Source organism: Mustela nivalis (genome assembly GCF_964662115.1).
Source record: "Mustela nivalis genome assembly, chromosome: 11".
NCBI classification, from domain to species: Eukaryota; Metazoa; Chordata; class Mammalia; order Carnivora; family Mustelidae; genus Mustela; species Mustela nivalis.
Genome location: NC_139030.1, coordinates 72,423,660 through 72,439,793, shown reverse-complemented (window position 1 = coordinate 72,439,793; position 16,134 = coordinate 72,423,660). Strand labels below are relative to the sequence as shown.

At 49.9% G+C, this 16,134-nt stretch overlaps 1 protein-coding gene across 10 annotated transcripts in view; it reads left to right on the top strand.

Annotated features, from left to right (window-relative positions):
• The window catches only part of AGAP1 (ArfGAP with GTPase domain, ankyrin repeat and PH domain 1), a 504,744-nt gene that overhangs the window by 188,001 nt on the left and 300,609 nt on the right, over nt 1-16,134 (top strand). For all 10 annotated transcript variants that reach the window (XM_082689783.1, XM_082689785.1, XM_082689777.1 and 7 more), the window contains exons 4-5: nt 10,865-10,950; nt 13,771-13,912. In XM_082689783.1, coding sequence (XP_082545909.1) covers nt 10,865-10,950; nt 13,771-13,912 — 228 coding nt within the window. The remainder of the gene's footprint in view (nt 1-10,864; nt 10,951-13,770; nt 13,913-16,134) is intronic.

Sequence of the window (16,134 nt, the reverse complement as noted above, 5' to 3'; positions counted from 1 at the left end):
TGGAAGCCTTGCTATCTCATGAGTTGTTTTGACCTGGTCTCCTGGATCTTCCAGAACATGGGGAATTAGGACCAAATGTTAGGCAAACTCTTGGTTTTCATGTAGGAATGGGGGCAGTGTTTTTTGCCTTCTGGTTGTATCCTCCTGGATGTGCTCCCATGTCACTGCCTTTGCAAGTGCAAACTCTCCCGCTAAGTGTGAGTTTGCATTTGGAAATCGCAAAATTGTCCTTGTAACGGAGCAGTCTCTAGCTGATTTCTGCCAGGCACTTGTGATGTTTAAGGACCCGATGGGGAGCTGATGTGGGCCAGCTCCTGCCTGCTCACCTTGGTCACTTGAGTCAGGTGCTGTGATTACCTGAGTTTTCACATGAGGAAATGAATGCACCAGGAGGCACAGGTACCATTGAGGTTTGGGCCAGGGGTTCACATTGGTAGGTGTGAACCCAGGGTTGACGTTGGTGGGTGTGAGCCCAGGACTTACCCTTGGCCGGCAGGGCTGTGTCTCTTCCCCTTCACTGCTGCCTGGAAGTACCACCCAGAGTTACAACTTGACGGATCATCAGCTGGGCTCCAGCACTTGGAAGGACCTTGGGCGGTCATGCGGTCTGAGTGCTGGGCTCTGCTGCTGACTGTGGGGGTCTTGAGCCCTGGTACAGCTGCCAAGTTATTAGGGAGAATACTGAGTTCTGCGGGAAAGTATAAGTGAGCTTTGAGGCTTTGGGTTCTAGCTTCTCAGAACAGTGTTAACAGGAAAATTCTGAGTGTATGGAAGCATGAGGAAGCCTTGGCTCCTGATCCCAGAGGTGGGACCCACACTGAGAGGCCTGGGTGGGAAGCCATTCGCATGCAGAGGTCTCTTTCTGGACGGCGTTCCCCTTATTTCAGGGGGAACCCCTGGACACCTTTGGGCTCTGTGGCCTCCTTGCCAGCCTACCTTATGGCGTTGATGACAACACAGAGGATGTGTTATTCTTTGCAGTTGCTCTATTAAAGATAATTTTGGGGGGGGTAATAGTATTTGAAGCAATTTTGGGGGGTGGGGGAAACTCATGAAACTTAATGAGAATGATATTGGGTCTATCAGTGGATGTTGAAAATTGGAGATTACTTGCCCAGAGTTGCTGGGTTTATTTTAGTCTTAAAAAGAGATGATTTGGGGGCACCTGGGTAACTCAGAAGGTTAAGCGCCTTCCTTGGACTCAGGTCATGATGGATCGAGTCCCGCATCGGGCTCCCTGCTCAGTGGGAAGCCACTTCCCCCTCTGCCTTCCACTCTGCCTGCTTGTGCACGCATATTCTCTCTCTCTCTCTGTCTCTCAAACAAATAAAATATTTAATTAAAAAATGATTTGGAGGAGAGAACTCTCAGTAGGATTTATGTATTAAACTGCTGGTTTGCATATTCCTCAGTAAGATGTGAAGAAATCCTGACTATTGAGCAACAAGCCACTTCCTCGGCTGTTTCGTTTTCCAGCTTCTGTTGGAGCAGCCGTTTCCTCCTGCAGGCCTCTGGGACATCACAGTGCTTTCCACGGGCCATGCTCAGTGCTCCGGAGGGGCAGCCCCAAAGCTCTTTTGGGAACAGGGCCTGAGGCTCTTGGGTTCCAGTGTTCCAGTGTTATGTCTGCCTTTCTGTCCAACTGGTTTTGGGTTTTGTTGGCTGGATGTCAGGAAATCTGAACTGTGTGAATGACACTTTAAAAAAAAAATACATTTTATATATATATATAATCAGCCTGTTTACTATTTCAAGGTACCCTTCCACGAAGTAGGTCCACAAGTGTGGAAGTAAAAGGAGTGGCTGGACTTTCATAACTTCGTGTTGCGTTAATGGAAGAGCTGTTGTCCTTTCATGGAATTGTTCAGACAGGGGCCCCCCAAGTAGTGGTAAGCACTCAACGCACCATGACATCCCGAGGTTAGCGTGTGAACCAATTACTGTTGCCCCACTGACCGACACACAGAAAGCTGCCCCCATACACGTGCCTGGCTTGTCAGCCTTGAGAACATGGGGCATGTCCTGTAGCCAGGTACTTGTCGCATAGATTGTGGCTGGATTTCAGGTGCAGACGCTCACAGGACAAGGGTTTTCAAAAGTCAAGTTCAAAGCCACCTTTCTGCTAATATTCCAGAAGGTGGGTTTCTGCGTTTACGTAGGAGTTTACCTGACGCAGCCAAATCCACGTGTTCTGGGTCTCATTCAGTGCATCACTTACTTGGTTCATTGTCACCTATGATTCACTCACCAAACCAGTTAACTGTATTTAAAAATGCTCGAATCAACCATTTTGAAAAGCCTTGAGGCCTCGCTGGAGGAAAGTTCTTTTGAGTAGCTTCGAAACCCTGCTGCCTGATAAGAAATCCCACTGTTGGTGGCGGGAGCTGTTTCCATCAGGGTCTCTGTTTTCTCTCCTTTAAAGTGGTTGAGAGTGTGTGTCACTGTTTCCTGGAACATCGTGTAGTCTTTTGATCTGCGGATTCAGATCTCTGCATTTCTGGAAAATTCCTTTGTATTTTCTCTCTCAAGAGGCTTGTCTTTCTTCGGGGGAGTTTATTGTCAGCGACCCTGTTTACCCCCCACCCCGTCAGCTTCATCTGTCGTCCTGTCCACTAACTCCTGCCTCGGGTTTGTCCCCATCTTTCTGATCTCACCAGCTGTTTATTTCAAGCCGTCCCCTCTGTGTCAGACTCTCAGCTTGGAGCATTGTCTCTTCCGTTCCTGTTTTTCAAATTTTACTCATTTGTTCCAGAAGGTCGCTGTGTTTCTCCTTTCTCGGGGTTTGCACTTCATCTCCTATCTGAGATTCTCATCGCTGGCATTCTTGTTGTTTGGAAAGCCTGTTCTTAAATTGCATTAGAGAGGAAAGCGCTTGTAAGGGATTTCCTTCTGCTTTTTGAGTTTAGTTTTCTTCTCCGTTGGCTCCTGTGTTCTTCGTGTGCTCCCTTCCTCTCTCCCTTCTTGCCTCTTACCGCTGCATCAGCACGCGGTGTCCTTACCATTTCTCTGCAGCATATCTCCTCTGTGGGCATCTGCCCACACCTTCTCTCTGACAAGACTGCTGCTGTCTTGACTGTGCTCTGGGGTCCCTCCGGGGTCGGCCACCAACACTAGCTGGGGCCACCAAGGAGGCTCCTCTCGCTCATCCTGAGTCCGGTAGAGACTGTGGAGAGCCCCCTGCCATCTGGTTTCCTGCAGGAGATGATAGCCCCAGTCTTGAGTGTCCTGGAGCAGAGGGCTGGACCGCTCCGCTCACACTGCTGTTCTCCAGGCCCCCGTCATGCACGCAGATTCCCTGCAGGGATGTGCTTGGGCCACAGGACCAGGCTGGATGTTCTTTTCCTGGAGAATGACAGTCCAAATGCATCATCATGCCCTACCCATCCCTGTCCTCTGCCCCCTGAGGGAACCGCCCCCCAACCACAGGGATCTGCTTTTTGTCACAGGCTGGGCTCTGTTTCTCCTGTGAATTTGAGAATGCCCAAGTATGGGGTTCCCTTCATTTATGGGGTGGGGGTTGGAATACAGACTGTCATTCCCCATTCTGGCATTTTCTTTGCCTCCAGAGGGTCGAGGATAAGGCTGTGCTGCCTCTACCCTCTTTCCCTCCACCCTTTGGGGGCCGTTGTTAACCCCAGGGGATGTGATTAGGGGCCCCCGTCCAGTCCTGGAGTCTTCTTTTTATCCAGAGCCCACTGTGTTTGAGGATTTAGTCGGTGAAGCTTAATTCCTTTTCTCAGTGGATGATCAGTTTTCTTCCTCCTGCTGTTTACTTTCCCTCCTTTGTTTTATTAGGAATAAAGGAAAGGAAATTGAATGATAGTGAAGTTCATTTTTGCCATCTTAACCTGGAACTTTGACTTCTCTCTCGATCTTTGTTATTTTACTTAGATCTGGGTGAAGTGAACTCATTAGAGTCCTCGGGCTGCTGGAGAAAATAGCATGTTGAACCCTCATCTCACCGAGTCATAACCCTGAGTGCTTCACCCTTGGGAGCACTTCGAGGTCGCTGCACATTAATCCTCTTTGCTGGTACAGTCTTACAGTTGTTACTGTTCCGGTTGGGTGTTTTTTTTTTTTTTTTTTTTTAAACAATGTAAGTTTAAAAAAAAATTGGCAAAGGAGATGAAGTCTGACTCTGTTAAATTTTGTAAACTAATACATTACCGATGAGACTTTTTTCCCAGTGAAAAAAATAGCATGTGGTCCAAAATTCCTTTTAAATGTCACAATAGAGAACTTCTCCAAAACCTCTTTATTAATAAGTTATCAACTTTGGTATTTTTGTCAGACTTAAAAGGGCAAAATTTAAAAGTTTCTGGCACATTCACAATTAATTTTTTTATATTCTCCTAGGGAAAAATGAATTCATAGTTTTTATTCAATGTATCCCTCTCATTCCATTTGCCTTAAATAATTAGGAAACAATAACATTTGCAGATACTCCGTTTTATCTAGTGGTTATGTGGAGAACATCATTTTGGGCAAATGTTAGAAGGGTTCTCATGGCCAGCATTGTGCAGGGAGCGTAGGAGGCCCAGTCCCTGATGGATGTCCTCGCCTGAGCCACGGCTCATGATCGCTGCCCAGTCCCGAGGCCAGCTTGCCCCCACGGGAAGCAGCGGGCCCAGCCACAGCTCCATCAGCTGCTAGGACAGTGCCCCTCCCCTCTTACAGAAAAAGGAAATAATATGCTCTACAAATGCAAATTGAAACTCAGAAATAATTTTCATCCTTTGCCAGAGCATGAAAAAGTAAAGATGAAAGTCCACAGTTTAAAAAAAAAAAAAAAAAAAAAAGGAAACAAAATGATAAGCAGGTTTCTTTTTAGTGATAATTTTGGAGCTGTGAGCAGAGCAAGGAAGAGTCTGGGTTCTCAGTCGGCCCCGTGGGTGCTGGGAACTTCCCCGAAGGCTGTGAGGCTCATCTGTGGACAGGGCGGCATCACGTGCACCCGTCCCAGCAGAGTCCCCTCGGGAGAAAGAGGGCAGGGATCTGTGGGCGCCTCTGGGTTTGTGTCTCCTTCCTGCAGCGTGCTGGTGAGGGGGTTTCAGTCAGCGCCTGACCTTCTCTTCCTCCCCAGGAGATGGGGATGTCGGTGATGATGTTTGCTTCACCCGGTATTGTGAGCAACAGCAGAGAGCATGTGGGGAGAACAGCGCTTTGTGAGCTCTCAAGGGTTCTAGGTCTGTTATTGGCTTTGTCTTCTCTTGCTCAGAGAAATGTTAACGATATATTAGTAGCTTTCAGTCCTATTCACCAAAACGATAGAAACAGAAATGTCAAACATCTGTTGCAGTGCTCACTCCCAAGAAAGCTTTTTTCAAAGGAAAATTAATTTGCTTTTTTCCCCCTTAAAGCAGAATGACAACACAGATGAGTGCTTAGCCCTCCGTGTGGGGATCACCGTCCACAGTGGGTCAATCCCACTGACTGTGAGCCATGACAAGGAACGCACTTATTCTACTTAACCCAGCATCCTGACTTTAGAACTGGTTCCCAGGAGTGAGACCGAGACTCAGTATAGTAACCTCGACACCTTTAGAGTGACTGATTGTGGTTGGGTGGTCAGAGACATTCTCCAGTCTTTCTGGAAGCTCCTTAGAAACCAGAACTGCCTTCTTCCCAGGTGTGCCGTTCACAACCCCTGCAAGTCAGCGTCCCTGTTCTCATTAGGCACACCCAAGTCCGCCAGGTCTGCCTTTTACCTGTTTTGGGGGGAGAAATGAAGACTTCGACTCCCTTCAGAATGCAAGCTCAAGTACACACAAAGGTCAACAGGGGAGTTTCCTGGGAAGCCGGAAAACTTGCCTTTGGCTGAACTAGAAGATGCACATGAGGCTGAGTTCAGGCAGCAGAGCAGCCTATCTGTCTGTCTGTCTGCTGAGCGCCGAGTGTGATGCTGTTCCCCTCTGCTGGCCGCAGCGTGTCTTTGGAAGGAACTCGCATGAGCTGAGAGGGACATCCGTTTTCCATTCCCACAGGGATGTCATCCCGGGCTCTGGGCCCTGGTGCTAGGGTCGAGCCAGCAGGCTTGCAACTGCATGGGGGCCTCATGGCCCTGGGGTCGGCACACCCCTGCCTGCTGTGCCCACCGCACCCCTGTACACAGGTGTGCTGGGCCAGCCAGCGCTGACAGTTTCCAAGATGAGGTCAGGTATGGGGACACTTTCTAAAAGTAAAATCATTCCAGTAGTAATTTAATATTATGTAATAATAGCTGGCAGAGAAGGTTGAACGCCAATCATGTAACAAATTTACATGTTGGCCACGGGGAAGACTGGGCACTGTGGACTAGGAACACAAAGTCGGGGAGAATAGACCTGCAGGAAAACCATTGGAAATTGGATTATAAAATAGGCATCAAAAAAACACTACATGAAAAGTGCAGTTGGATGCAGAATTTGGGGGTGTCCTCTTAAATCTAAGGTAGGCAAAGACCTAATGCTCGGGATGGACTGGACACTTGCTTTGAAGTCCTGAGCCATGGCCCCCACTGAAGCCAGGCCAGCTTGGCGCTTCACAGGCTGTCCTCCTGAGGCTCTCCCCTTTGCATTTCTAAACTGCAGAAAACGAATTTTAAAGTCGAATTTTATTTACGTGCCAGACCGTGTTTCTTCAGGACCCAGCAGCCCCATTCCAGGGGAGCCTGCTGGTGGTCAGTGGGAGTTTATTTATATATAAGTCTTCTTAATCTCTTTCTTTGTTCTCACACCCTGGATGCTTCAGTATCTGGCCGAATTTTATTTAATTATTAAATCTTTGGGGTTCTTGGCAAATCCATAGGTGTATTTAATTTTTTACCTGTTGTGTGTATAGTACCAGAAAAATCACATAAGCCAATTATAGGTGTCTAATATTAGTAATTGTAAGGTACTGAAAAAACATGCTAATTATATACCTTGAGGGGAAACGTTAAGTGATTTTAAAATTGGGAGGGGCCTTTAGCGGTGGGAGAAAGGATCACCCCTCCTTTTAGAGATGATGTAAATTAGGTCTGGATCCTTTGCTGAGGTTACAGAGCTGGATATTGTAGAGGAGTAAGAAAAGAGGTCGTTGCTAACCTTCCTTGAGTTGAATACTGTGATGGAACCATCTGGAAGCAGAACTTGCCAGTAAGGCTCCACAAATATGCTGGAAAGGAAGAAAGTGAAGGAATGGTGGTTAAATTCATCCAGCAGGGTCTGTGGGTAGGACATGCGAGGTGGAGGTGCTGAGCCCTATGCCATCCCGTTCCTGGAAGGCTGGGTGCTGACGCCTGCCCACTGGGCTCTTGCTCCCTGGAGGGGGATGGGGGGAATGCTGCTGGTTTGGGAGATCGGGTGGCCCCAGGGACAGGCTCCATTGCTCGCCTCCTGCTTGGAGGCCACGTGTGTGGCCATTGTGCCCAGGGCAGGTTTGTGTGCCCTCCAGTGCTGGCGCATCAGGGAGCTGCTGGGCCAGCTGGCAGGGACCCAAGGTCCCAGGGAGACGAAGAAGGGCAGGGGTTCTGAGTCAGACCTGCACGTGGTGCAGAACTTACAGACTGTGGATTGCCGTGGGGGTGGGCCTGCGGCCAAAGGCGGGTGTGAGGCTGCCAGGAAACTCCTGCAGAAGCCTGGATGATTTAACAGATACAGTCAGGATGGAGAGAGTAAAGGGGGTTTCAAAATGTTCTGGGGATAAGCTAGGTGGAGAGAGAGAAAGTGCGTGCCTGTGTGTGTGTTCGTGCGCATGTGAGCTCACTCTAGGAGGGTCTTGAGGACCAAGACGGCACCAGTGTATTAGTTTGCTCAGGCTGCTGTACCTGAGGGCTACCAACAGGGGGCGCTCCAAACAACGCAGATTGATTCTCCCACCATTCCCAAGGCCAGAAATCAGAGGTCACAGTGTGGGTAGGGTTGATTCCCCCTGAGCCTGTGGGGGTGGATCTGTTCCAGGCCTGTCTCAGGCTTCTTGTGGTTTGGGGGCATCTTCGGTGTTTCTTGGCGTATAAAGCTCCTGCATCCATCTTCACCAAAATTTCCTTTGTCCCGGGACTCCAGTCCCTGGATAAGGGGCCCATCCTACGCTAGTATGAGCTCATCTTAACTAATCACATCTGCAGTGAATTTATTAGCACATAAGATCCTTTTCTGATGTTTTGGGCGTGAGGACCTCAGCATATGAATTTGGAGGGGAGGGGACCCAGTTCCGCCTATAACAGAGGTAATGGTGGGCCACTGCATGAAATTAACGTTGCTCTTTTAGGATGTGATAATTAGCAACTTAACAGATTGAGGAGCACTTAATGATTACTGGGTTTTTTTAAATACCTGCTGGAACAACAGGGTTCCCACAGCCTCCTGAGGGCCCCAGACCTCAGCCCTTCCCTTCGTTCTCCCGAGCACAGGCAGGACTGTGTTGCTGAAAGGACATTTGTGAGGTGCTACCCAGACCAGTCCCTGCCACCAGAGGGCCCAGCGGATGTGACATGTGAACTGCCTTGAAATCACTCAGAGCACCAGTATTTCCTGCGACGTGAGAGCTCTAAGTTCTGCCTCAGATCTCTAGACAGACATGATCTGAAGTGCTGTGCTCACTCGGCTTCTCTGTAGTGGTGTCTCCCTAACTCAGGCACTAAGATCGACCCACTGGGAGTCAGAGGGAGGAATCGTGAGCTTGTACACAGATTCCCGTGGCTTTTCCCTTGTCCCCATCAGATCTCTACAAATAGGATGTGAGGGGAAAGGTTTTTCCCAAAGTATAGATTTCCCATCTGACATTGGTTTTTCATGAGAAGTTGAATTCGATTTATTCTCACCAAGACATAGAAGGTTTCCAGCATCTCTCTCTCTCTCTTTTGAAGATTTTATTTATTTGAGAGAGAGAGAGAGATCACAAGTAGGCAGAGAGGCAGGCAGGAAGCAGGCTCCCTGCTGAGCAGAGAGCCCGATGTGGGGCTCGATCCCAGGACCCTGGGACCATGACCTGAGCCGAAGGCAGAGGCTTAACCCACTGAGCCACCCAGGAGCCCCAAGCATCTCTCTTTTTTAAAGGTTTTTAAAAATGCGGAAGTGATCCTGATTGCTGTTGCAATAGCAATATAAGAAGGCTTACACATTAAGTGTATCTTTTATAAAAGCAAGTGATAACTCTTGGCAGAAATTTTGAATAGCACTAGTAATCCTTGTGAGTGGTTGCTGCCCTTCGTGTGGGGCAGGGGCCCCATTTTATAGAGGGGCACACTGGGGTAGAGAGAGTTGAATAAGGACAGTGAAGTCCCTGGGGTGGCGTGTTGTGGCCCTGGGATCCGCACATAGTGCTGGCCTGGCCTTGGAGTCTTGTGGCTGCATGCCCATGGGGACATGGGGACTCTGCTGGGTGCCTAAGGTTTCCTAGCTCATTTTACAATCTCGGCAGCCCAGCAGGGACAGACTCTCCTTACACAGAGTCTGTGATTCGGGGACCATAGGTCATCTGCCCGTCTTCCTACAAGTGCAGGAAGTAGGCTGAGCTTGTCCAGATCCAGCGAGCAAAATGCCAGTCTCTGTGCTCTGCCTGCAGTCTTTGATGGTGGCCTTGCGGTGGGAGGGGGAGCAGAAGGAGCATCAGTCTGTGCTGTTGGAACGTTGGAGAGTTGTCTTTGGTTTTTGTTACTGAGCAGACTGAACAGCAGATAGAGCACGTGTGTTTTGTGGGCCCAGGAAGGAGAAGAGAGTGGGGGCATGCATCTGTGTATGTGCAGATGGGGGCCTGCTTCAAAAGGTTGGTCCCCCGGCTGGCCTGCCACTGTGCACATAGCAGGTGCCCGTCCGGAGCTGTCGGGAAGGCCTGGGAGACAGAGAGCCCACTTGCATCCTCCAGGGCTGGTGGGGACGCTCTGCCCGTGTGGTTCTCTGGGAAGTGGTCGTCCGGGGCTCAGGTGGTGTTTCTGGAAGGCACCTGTGCCGAGGACAGAATGAGAGCAGGTGCTGATGCATTTCTTTCTCAGAAACAATTCAGAATCCTGGGGAGGACTCAAAGCCCAGGATCTCCAAAGTGCTTTGTCTTTGAGGTGGCTGAGGGAACCAGAAGTGGACATCCTTCCCATGTCCAGGAGAAGCCTGGTGGGGTGGTCTGGGGTGCTACAAGGAGGTGCACAGGACAGTTGCGTGTCCCTCCCCAGCTAGGCGTGTGCAGGGCCGAGATGAGGAGGGCCAGCCCCCCTTCCCGTGTGCACACACACACAGCAGCCCAGCAGGGTCCCTGATGGTTTCTCGCTAACACGGCGTGCTCTCTAACCCCCCACCCCCGCCAGCCAGCTGCCCCGCTCTGTCTCGACTTGTGCGAGAGGCCATCCGTAGTTCTGTCTAACACGTGTGTGCTAGTCGAGCGTCCTCCCCGTGCTCGTGCCCCGTGAATACGGAAACACCATTCCCATGATGTTCTGTGTTTTCCTTTCAAAAACTGGGTTTCTCTTGAGGAGAATACAGGTTCTCAGCCCTTGAATTTCTCAAAATGTTGTAGATTAGGCACCTGTTGAACATGAAAAATTCGTTTCAGTTTTGCGAACCCAACAGGAGAATGCTAATTCCTGTGCTGTTTCTGAACTCTGCATCAATGTGTTCCCAGGGAGAGCGAATTCCCGAATTTACAAACAAAGGCTGCGATCAAATGCTTCCCTTCTCAGCCGCAGGTGACCCCGGCATTGCCTGGGAGGCTGTGGACACAGGTCCTTAATGACAAATACTTAAAATCTGAGTTCAGTACTTCTTTTAAAATCCAGTGGTTGCTGGTCCTAAATACTGAGAGTTGCCTCCCGGGCGACAGCCTAGGGTGTATTTTTCCACAAGCGAAGCCCACGTCTGTTTGCCCTCCTCACACCCTGTCTTTCTTCTGTAACGAGATGTTTTGTGTGTGGCAGGTGGCAGGTTCAAGAAAGAGATCGTTGTTGATGGACAGAGCTACTTGCTGCTGATTAGAGATGAAGGGGGCCCCCCAGAGGCGCAGGTGAGTACTACAAGAAAAAAAATGGAAAGCAGCCTCTTACCTTTGCTCCCTTGTTAAGGTTTTGGTTCAATAGGTGATTCTAGAAATCTGTCAGGTGTGTGCAAGAAAGGTAACTAGAGCCCTCATGAACACGTTCTGTCTAATAAACATTCTGTTGCTCCTTCAGACACAGTCCTGGAGGGAAGTTAGGTCTGTGTGGCTGGTTTTCACTTTGTGTTTTTAAGATGGAAGGAACAGCAGAATGTGCACTGATTTGTCGACTGTTGATGTGACATCTGGAAATGTCCATAGTCCTCTACCATTCTCTGTCTGCAGTTTATTCCCTAGAGCAGCAGGATGATTGAGAAAGTTGCTGGTCTAAAGTCTAGAAATCCATTGGGGGCTGCCGTGCTGCTTTCTGGCCTTCTTGGTGCAGGTTAACCCTACTGAAAACCAGTGTACGGTATGGTGTGGTTTCCTTGGAGGTTCCCTCAAGGCTGGGCGTCCTGGAGATCAAAAAGCTTAGATGTGGAAAGCTTTGCCTTGGTTTACTCAATCTCCAGTTTATTATTTTACTTATGTAATAATTGACTAGGCAAGCACATATTATGTCTGAATCCAGTCAGCAGCGAGCGAATGCCTGCTGCTGTGGTGTGGGTTCACTCCTGTCATCCTTGAGACAACCCCGGGGAGCATGCTCTTAGGAATCCTGTCTTCACGGAGGACCCTGATGCCATGACGTCTTGGCCGGGGTGGACATGGTGGAGGGGCACAGACCAGGGGATGGAACAAGAACCCCCTGGAGATCTCTGTCTTGGCCTCTGGCCATGAGACTGTGTTGACCAGTCCTTTCTTCTAGCTGTACTTTGTTCAGGAGCCTTCTTTAGCTCAGAAGCCTTCTTTAGCCCAGAAGTGTACCCTAGTTAAAGATTTCTACCGTGGGGGGATATCAGCAAAAAGCCTTTCAAAATTAGCGACAGGATTTTGTACAAAATTAGGCAGAGTGTGTTTGAATATCTGGGGCTGGGGGCATATCTGTTTTCCTATTACCCTTTTCAGGCACATGGAAGCCTGATCTTTGTTTTCATTGTTCCAGAACAGTTCATGCACCTCACCTAAGAGAACAGCTTCATGAACAGGATTGTAAGACTTCTTTGTGGCTACTAGTGTCCTCTTAGGTTTGTGGAAAACCTGCCGGTTCACCGGCTTTTTGTGTGTGGCAGTTGGTGGGAGCAGCCATTGGGATGGGTGAGGGCTGGTTCTGGAGTGCTCACCACCTGCTAGGTGCTGGGGTAGCCCGGCCATGACCACAGGAGTGCGGGGTGTGGCTTGCTTTTCCTCTGCACAGGGGTTCACACAGCCTTGCTCCAGTCCTGGAGGACCACAAGAGCTCTCTGGGTGCTTGTGCTCGTGCGTGTGGGGAAGCTTCACTGCACTTCTTGGAAGAGAAAGGGAAAACATACCTGGAGGTGGTGAAAGGGGAAAGGAGAAGCCCCTGACCCCCTGGGTCTTGGGCCCTTTGTAGGGGCATCAGGCCTGTCCCAGGATTCATTCTTAACAAGATTCTGGGCTCATTTAATTCTGCTGTTAGCATTTGGACTTTGTCTTTATTTAAATTTTATCATATAGAATTTTGACTTATAACTGAATCACTTTTCTGTCACAAGTCAGAGCTTACCCCACAAAAAAATTCCCCCAGTTATATCAGAGCTGATGCCTAGCCTGGTAAAAGCTCACCTAGGAACTGTGGCTTCACAGAGAAAGTAAACAGGACTAATATTATTTTTCATTTTCATGTGGAAAGAGCAGGGTCTTAGGTGGCAAATTGGCCTGCTCTGGATTCTGCTGTTGGAACCATGTGTGATGCTGGGGGGCTGAGCCTCCAGGGCTCCCATTCACTAGGCTCCAGCCTTACGAGTGTTTTAAGTACTGAGTGGGCCAGTACATGCCTGGCTGTAGTCACTTGCCGGATTAGAAGTGATGGAGGCTTCACCTGGATGCAGGTAAAACAGGAACAAAATAGCAAGAGTCAGGCTGTTGTGGGATTTTAATGTTTTTCTCTGATTTTTGCTCATTTTGTTGATTAGCTCTGTGTATTTCTCTAACCATGGTTTATCATATCCTCAGAGGGGGCTTTCAGAATTCACTGGCAGGGGTGCCTGGCTGGCTCATTTGGTGGAACACATGACTCTTGATCTTGGGATTATGAGTTTGAGCCCCATGTTGGGGATAGAGATTACTTTAAAAAAAAAAAAAAAAAAGGATTCAGTGGCAGCTGATATTTTCAGTAGAAAGACCTCTTCTTGTGAGAAGGGAGTGGGCCACAGCCTGGGTAGAGGATTTCTGAGAGGCCACTGGAGCCCAGTGAGGAGCCCCCGCCCCCATCTCAGAGGGGTCCAGCCAGGCTCCTGGGGGTCCTGCGGAAGGGAGCTGGTGTGAAACAAAGCTCCAGCATCACTGTCAGCACCTGTCTTCCGATGTAGGGAAGTTTCTTCTGTGAGCCTGGGTTTGCTTTGGGTTTGTGGGACTGTGGCCGGCTAGACCGGGGGCAGAGGGTAGACGTGCCCATGGGCAAGCATATGCAGGTTGTGTTTCTGGGAGTCCGGGGTGGCCTGGGTGGGAAGGCGGCGAAGGTCCACTTCCAGATGTGTCACAAGGTGGATGTTAGTGACACCAGAGCCATGTGTTACAGCCGAAGTCAGGCATCTACTGGACTTGGCCTGCGTGACGGGACTGCCCGCCACGCACCCTGTCCCCAGGAAGACGCTGTCCCCACCCTTTCTCTCCGACAGACAACCTTGTCACTCAGCTTCCCTTCTCTCTGCCCTCTTTTCTCCCTAGTTTGCCATGTGGGTGGACGCTGTGATATTTGTCTTCAGCTTAGAGGATGAGATAAGCTTCCAGACCGTTTACCACTACTACAGTCGGATGGCCAACTATCGGAACACGAGCGAGATCCCTCTGGTTCTGGTGGGGACCCAGGGTGAGTGCCGCCCGCGTGCAGCTTGGGGGTGAAGGACCCCGGCAGTTGAACAGTGAGTGGACCCAGGGCCTGTGGTTTTGGCATGGAGGAATTTGAAAATGGTGTGAAGAAGAAATAATTTCCTCCTGAAGGCTTTTTCTGTGAGAATCCAGGAAACTGAAATTTTCCCATTTCCTGATTTGATTCTATGGAGAAATCACTCGGTCAGCACCTTCAGAGCAAAATCCTTTCCAAGTGCTCTCGAGAAAACAAAATCTATTTTCTCTTCCTGTCATGGGACCTCTTAATTCTTTTGGGTATGTCAGATAGTTGATAAGCAATTTAAAAGCGTATTGATTTTAACTTTTGGTACATCTTTAAAATACTACTGATTTCTTATATGCAGCAGAGTTTTGTTTTATGTTGCTCTCTTTGTTAATGTGTTATGATCTTTGTGTAATTTTTCACCTGGCAGGTACCTCAGTGTCTGGTATTACCTGTAAGAGTGCATTTCTTGTCTTCCTCTAGGCCACTTAACACTTGGCCTCTTGCAAAGTGACAGCCCTGAAGTGTCCTTGTTCTGGATCAGATTCACTGATGGGCGGATGTCCACCGTCTGTGTCTTAAGGCCACATAGAATGTTTTTAAAAATCAGATGCAGGTTGACTTTAAAGCTGCTTTGTCAGCAGTACGGGTAACTTACAAATGATCATGTCAAGACAAACTGGATTATGCCTTCATTTTGTTGTTGTTGCTGTTCATGTGCTATGTGTGTTAATTCCTTTAGAGCGTCCACATCTGGTTTGCCTTTCTGTGCCCTGATGTGAGACTTTTCTAAACGAGAAACGGGCTGTGTGGCAGCAGGGACAGAAGGCCAGCTGTGTGCATGGTATGGGGTCTCGTGTGCCAAGAGGGAGCTCAGGTAGGGAAGCAGCTGCCCTGCCACGGAGCTGCGTGGGCCAGCCCCAGCGGGGGTGGGTGTGTCTCATGAGAACGGAAGTAACGGAAGTGGCATGGGATCCACGGAAAGCATCATCTCCGTATGCTAGATAGAAAATGTTCAAGTCGGGTTATCGTGGGGAGCACCCCCACCCTCTTTTAGGGAACGTATAATGGCCAGGGGTCTCAGGACTTAAGCCTGGGAGCTAGTGGTGGGTAGACTCCACCTACAACCAGATGGGAAAGAGGTTCTTTGTGCCCAGGGCGCCCTCTAGTGGTCTCCGGGAAACCAGGGCGGGCCCTTGGGAAGCCCTGGGTTCTTGCTTTAACTCATCGAACCGGCCTATTGGAATGGGGCCTCCTGAAAATTCTGTGTTTTGTGGTGGGTGGCAGGATCTTCAGCCGGTCTGCTGAGAGCTGCCCTGAGGCTAGAGCGAATCCTGCGGGCAGCTTTCCCTGCGGGCCAGCCCAGGGCATTTCTGAGCAAAGTCAGACCCTGGGTGCAACCGTCCCCTCGGCGGCTGAGTTCAGGGCTTTGTATCTTTTACGCACAAGGCCTTTTTTCTGTGGACTCACTGTGCTGGGCTCAGGGACTTCCTCGGTCTGGGCAGGGAGGCGATACGTGATCCACTTGGGGTCTTGTCGTCTTAGACAACTGTGGTTTCGGTAGTAGAGGGTGGAGTGGCTGGTCCTGGGTGTGGGGCTGGCCAGCCCTGGCATCAGAGCATCCTGGCGCCATGACTTGGACTGCTGCCTGCCCGGACTCTGGCTGGGGAGCTCCCGTGAGGCCCCTGAAGCACCCGCGGGCATGTGAATGTACGACAAGCCGTCATTTCGTTCTTTGTTAGATGCCGACAGACAGCTTTACTAGGGCCCGGCTGGGGCTCCAGAAGCACACCTCTCTGTTCCCTTCCCTGGAGATGAGCGTTGCCCTCTGTGTCCTACCACAGTTGCGGGAAGGCAGAACCATGCCTCCCCCCAGGATGGCCCACGTGTTTGTAGAGGAAGCCTGCAGAAGGCTCCATAAGACTCTGTGGAAGCCCCAGTGTGGTCCCCAAGGGGAAGAACCCACCCCTTTCTCTTCGTGCTGGTCTTCTTAGCATTTGTGTGGAAAGGCCTCAGGCGAGTGAGCACCTGAGCCAGGGAGCCTGGGTGGAGGGGGGATGCTGGCAGTCTCCTCATGTTCACATTTGTCTGTGGGGCTTTGTTCATACCGAATCCCAAATGAACAGGACATGTTACCAAGTAGGGACATTCCTCACCTGAGGGGTCCTCTTGGTCAGACCTCTCATTTCCAGAGTGCC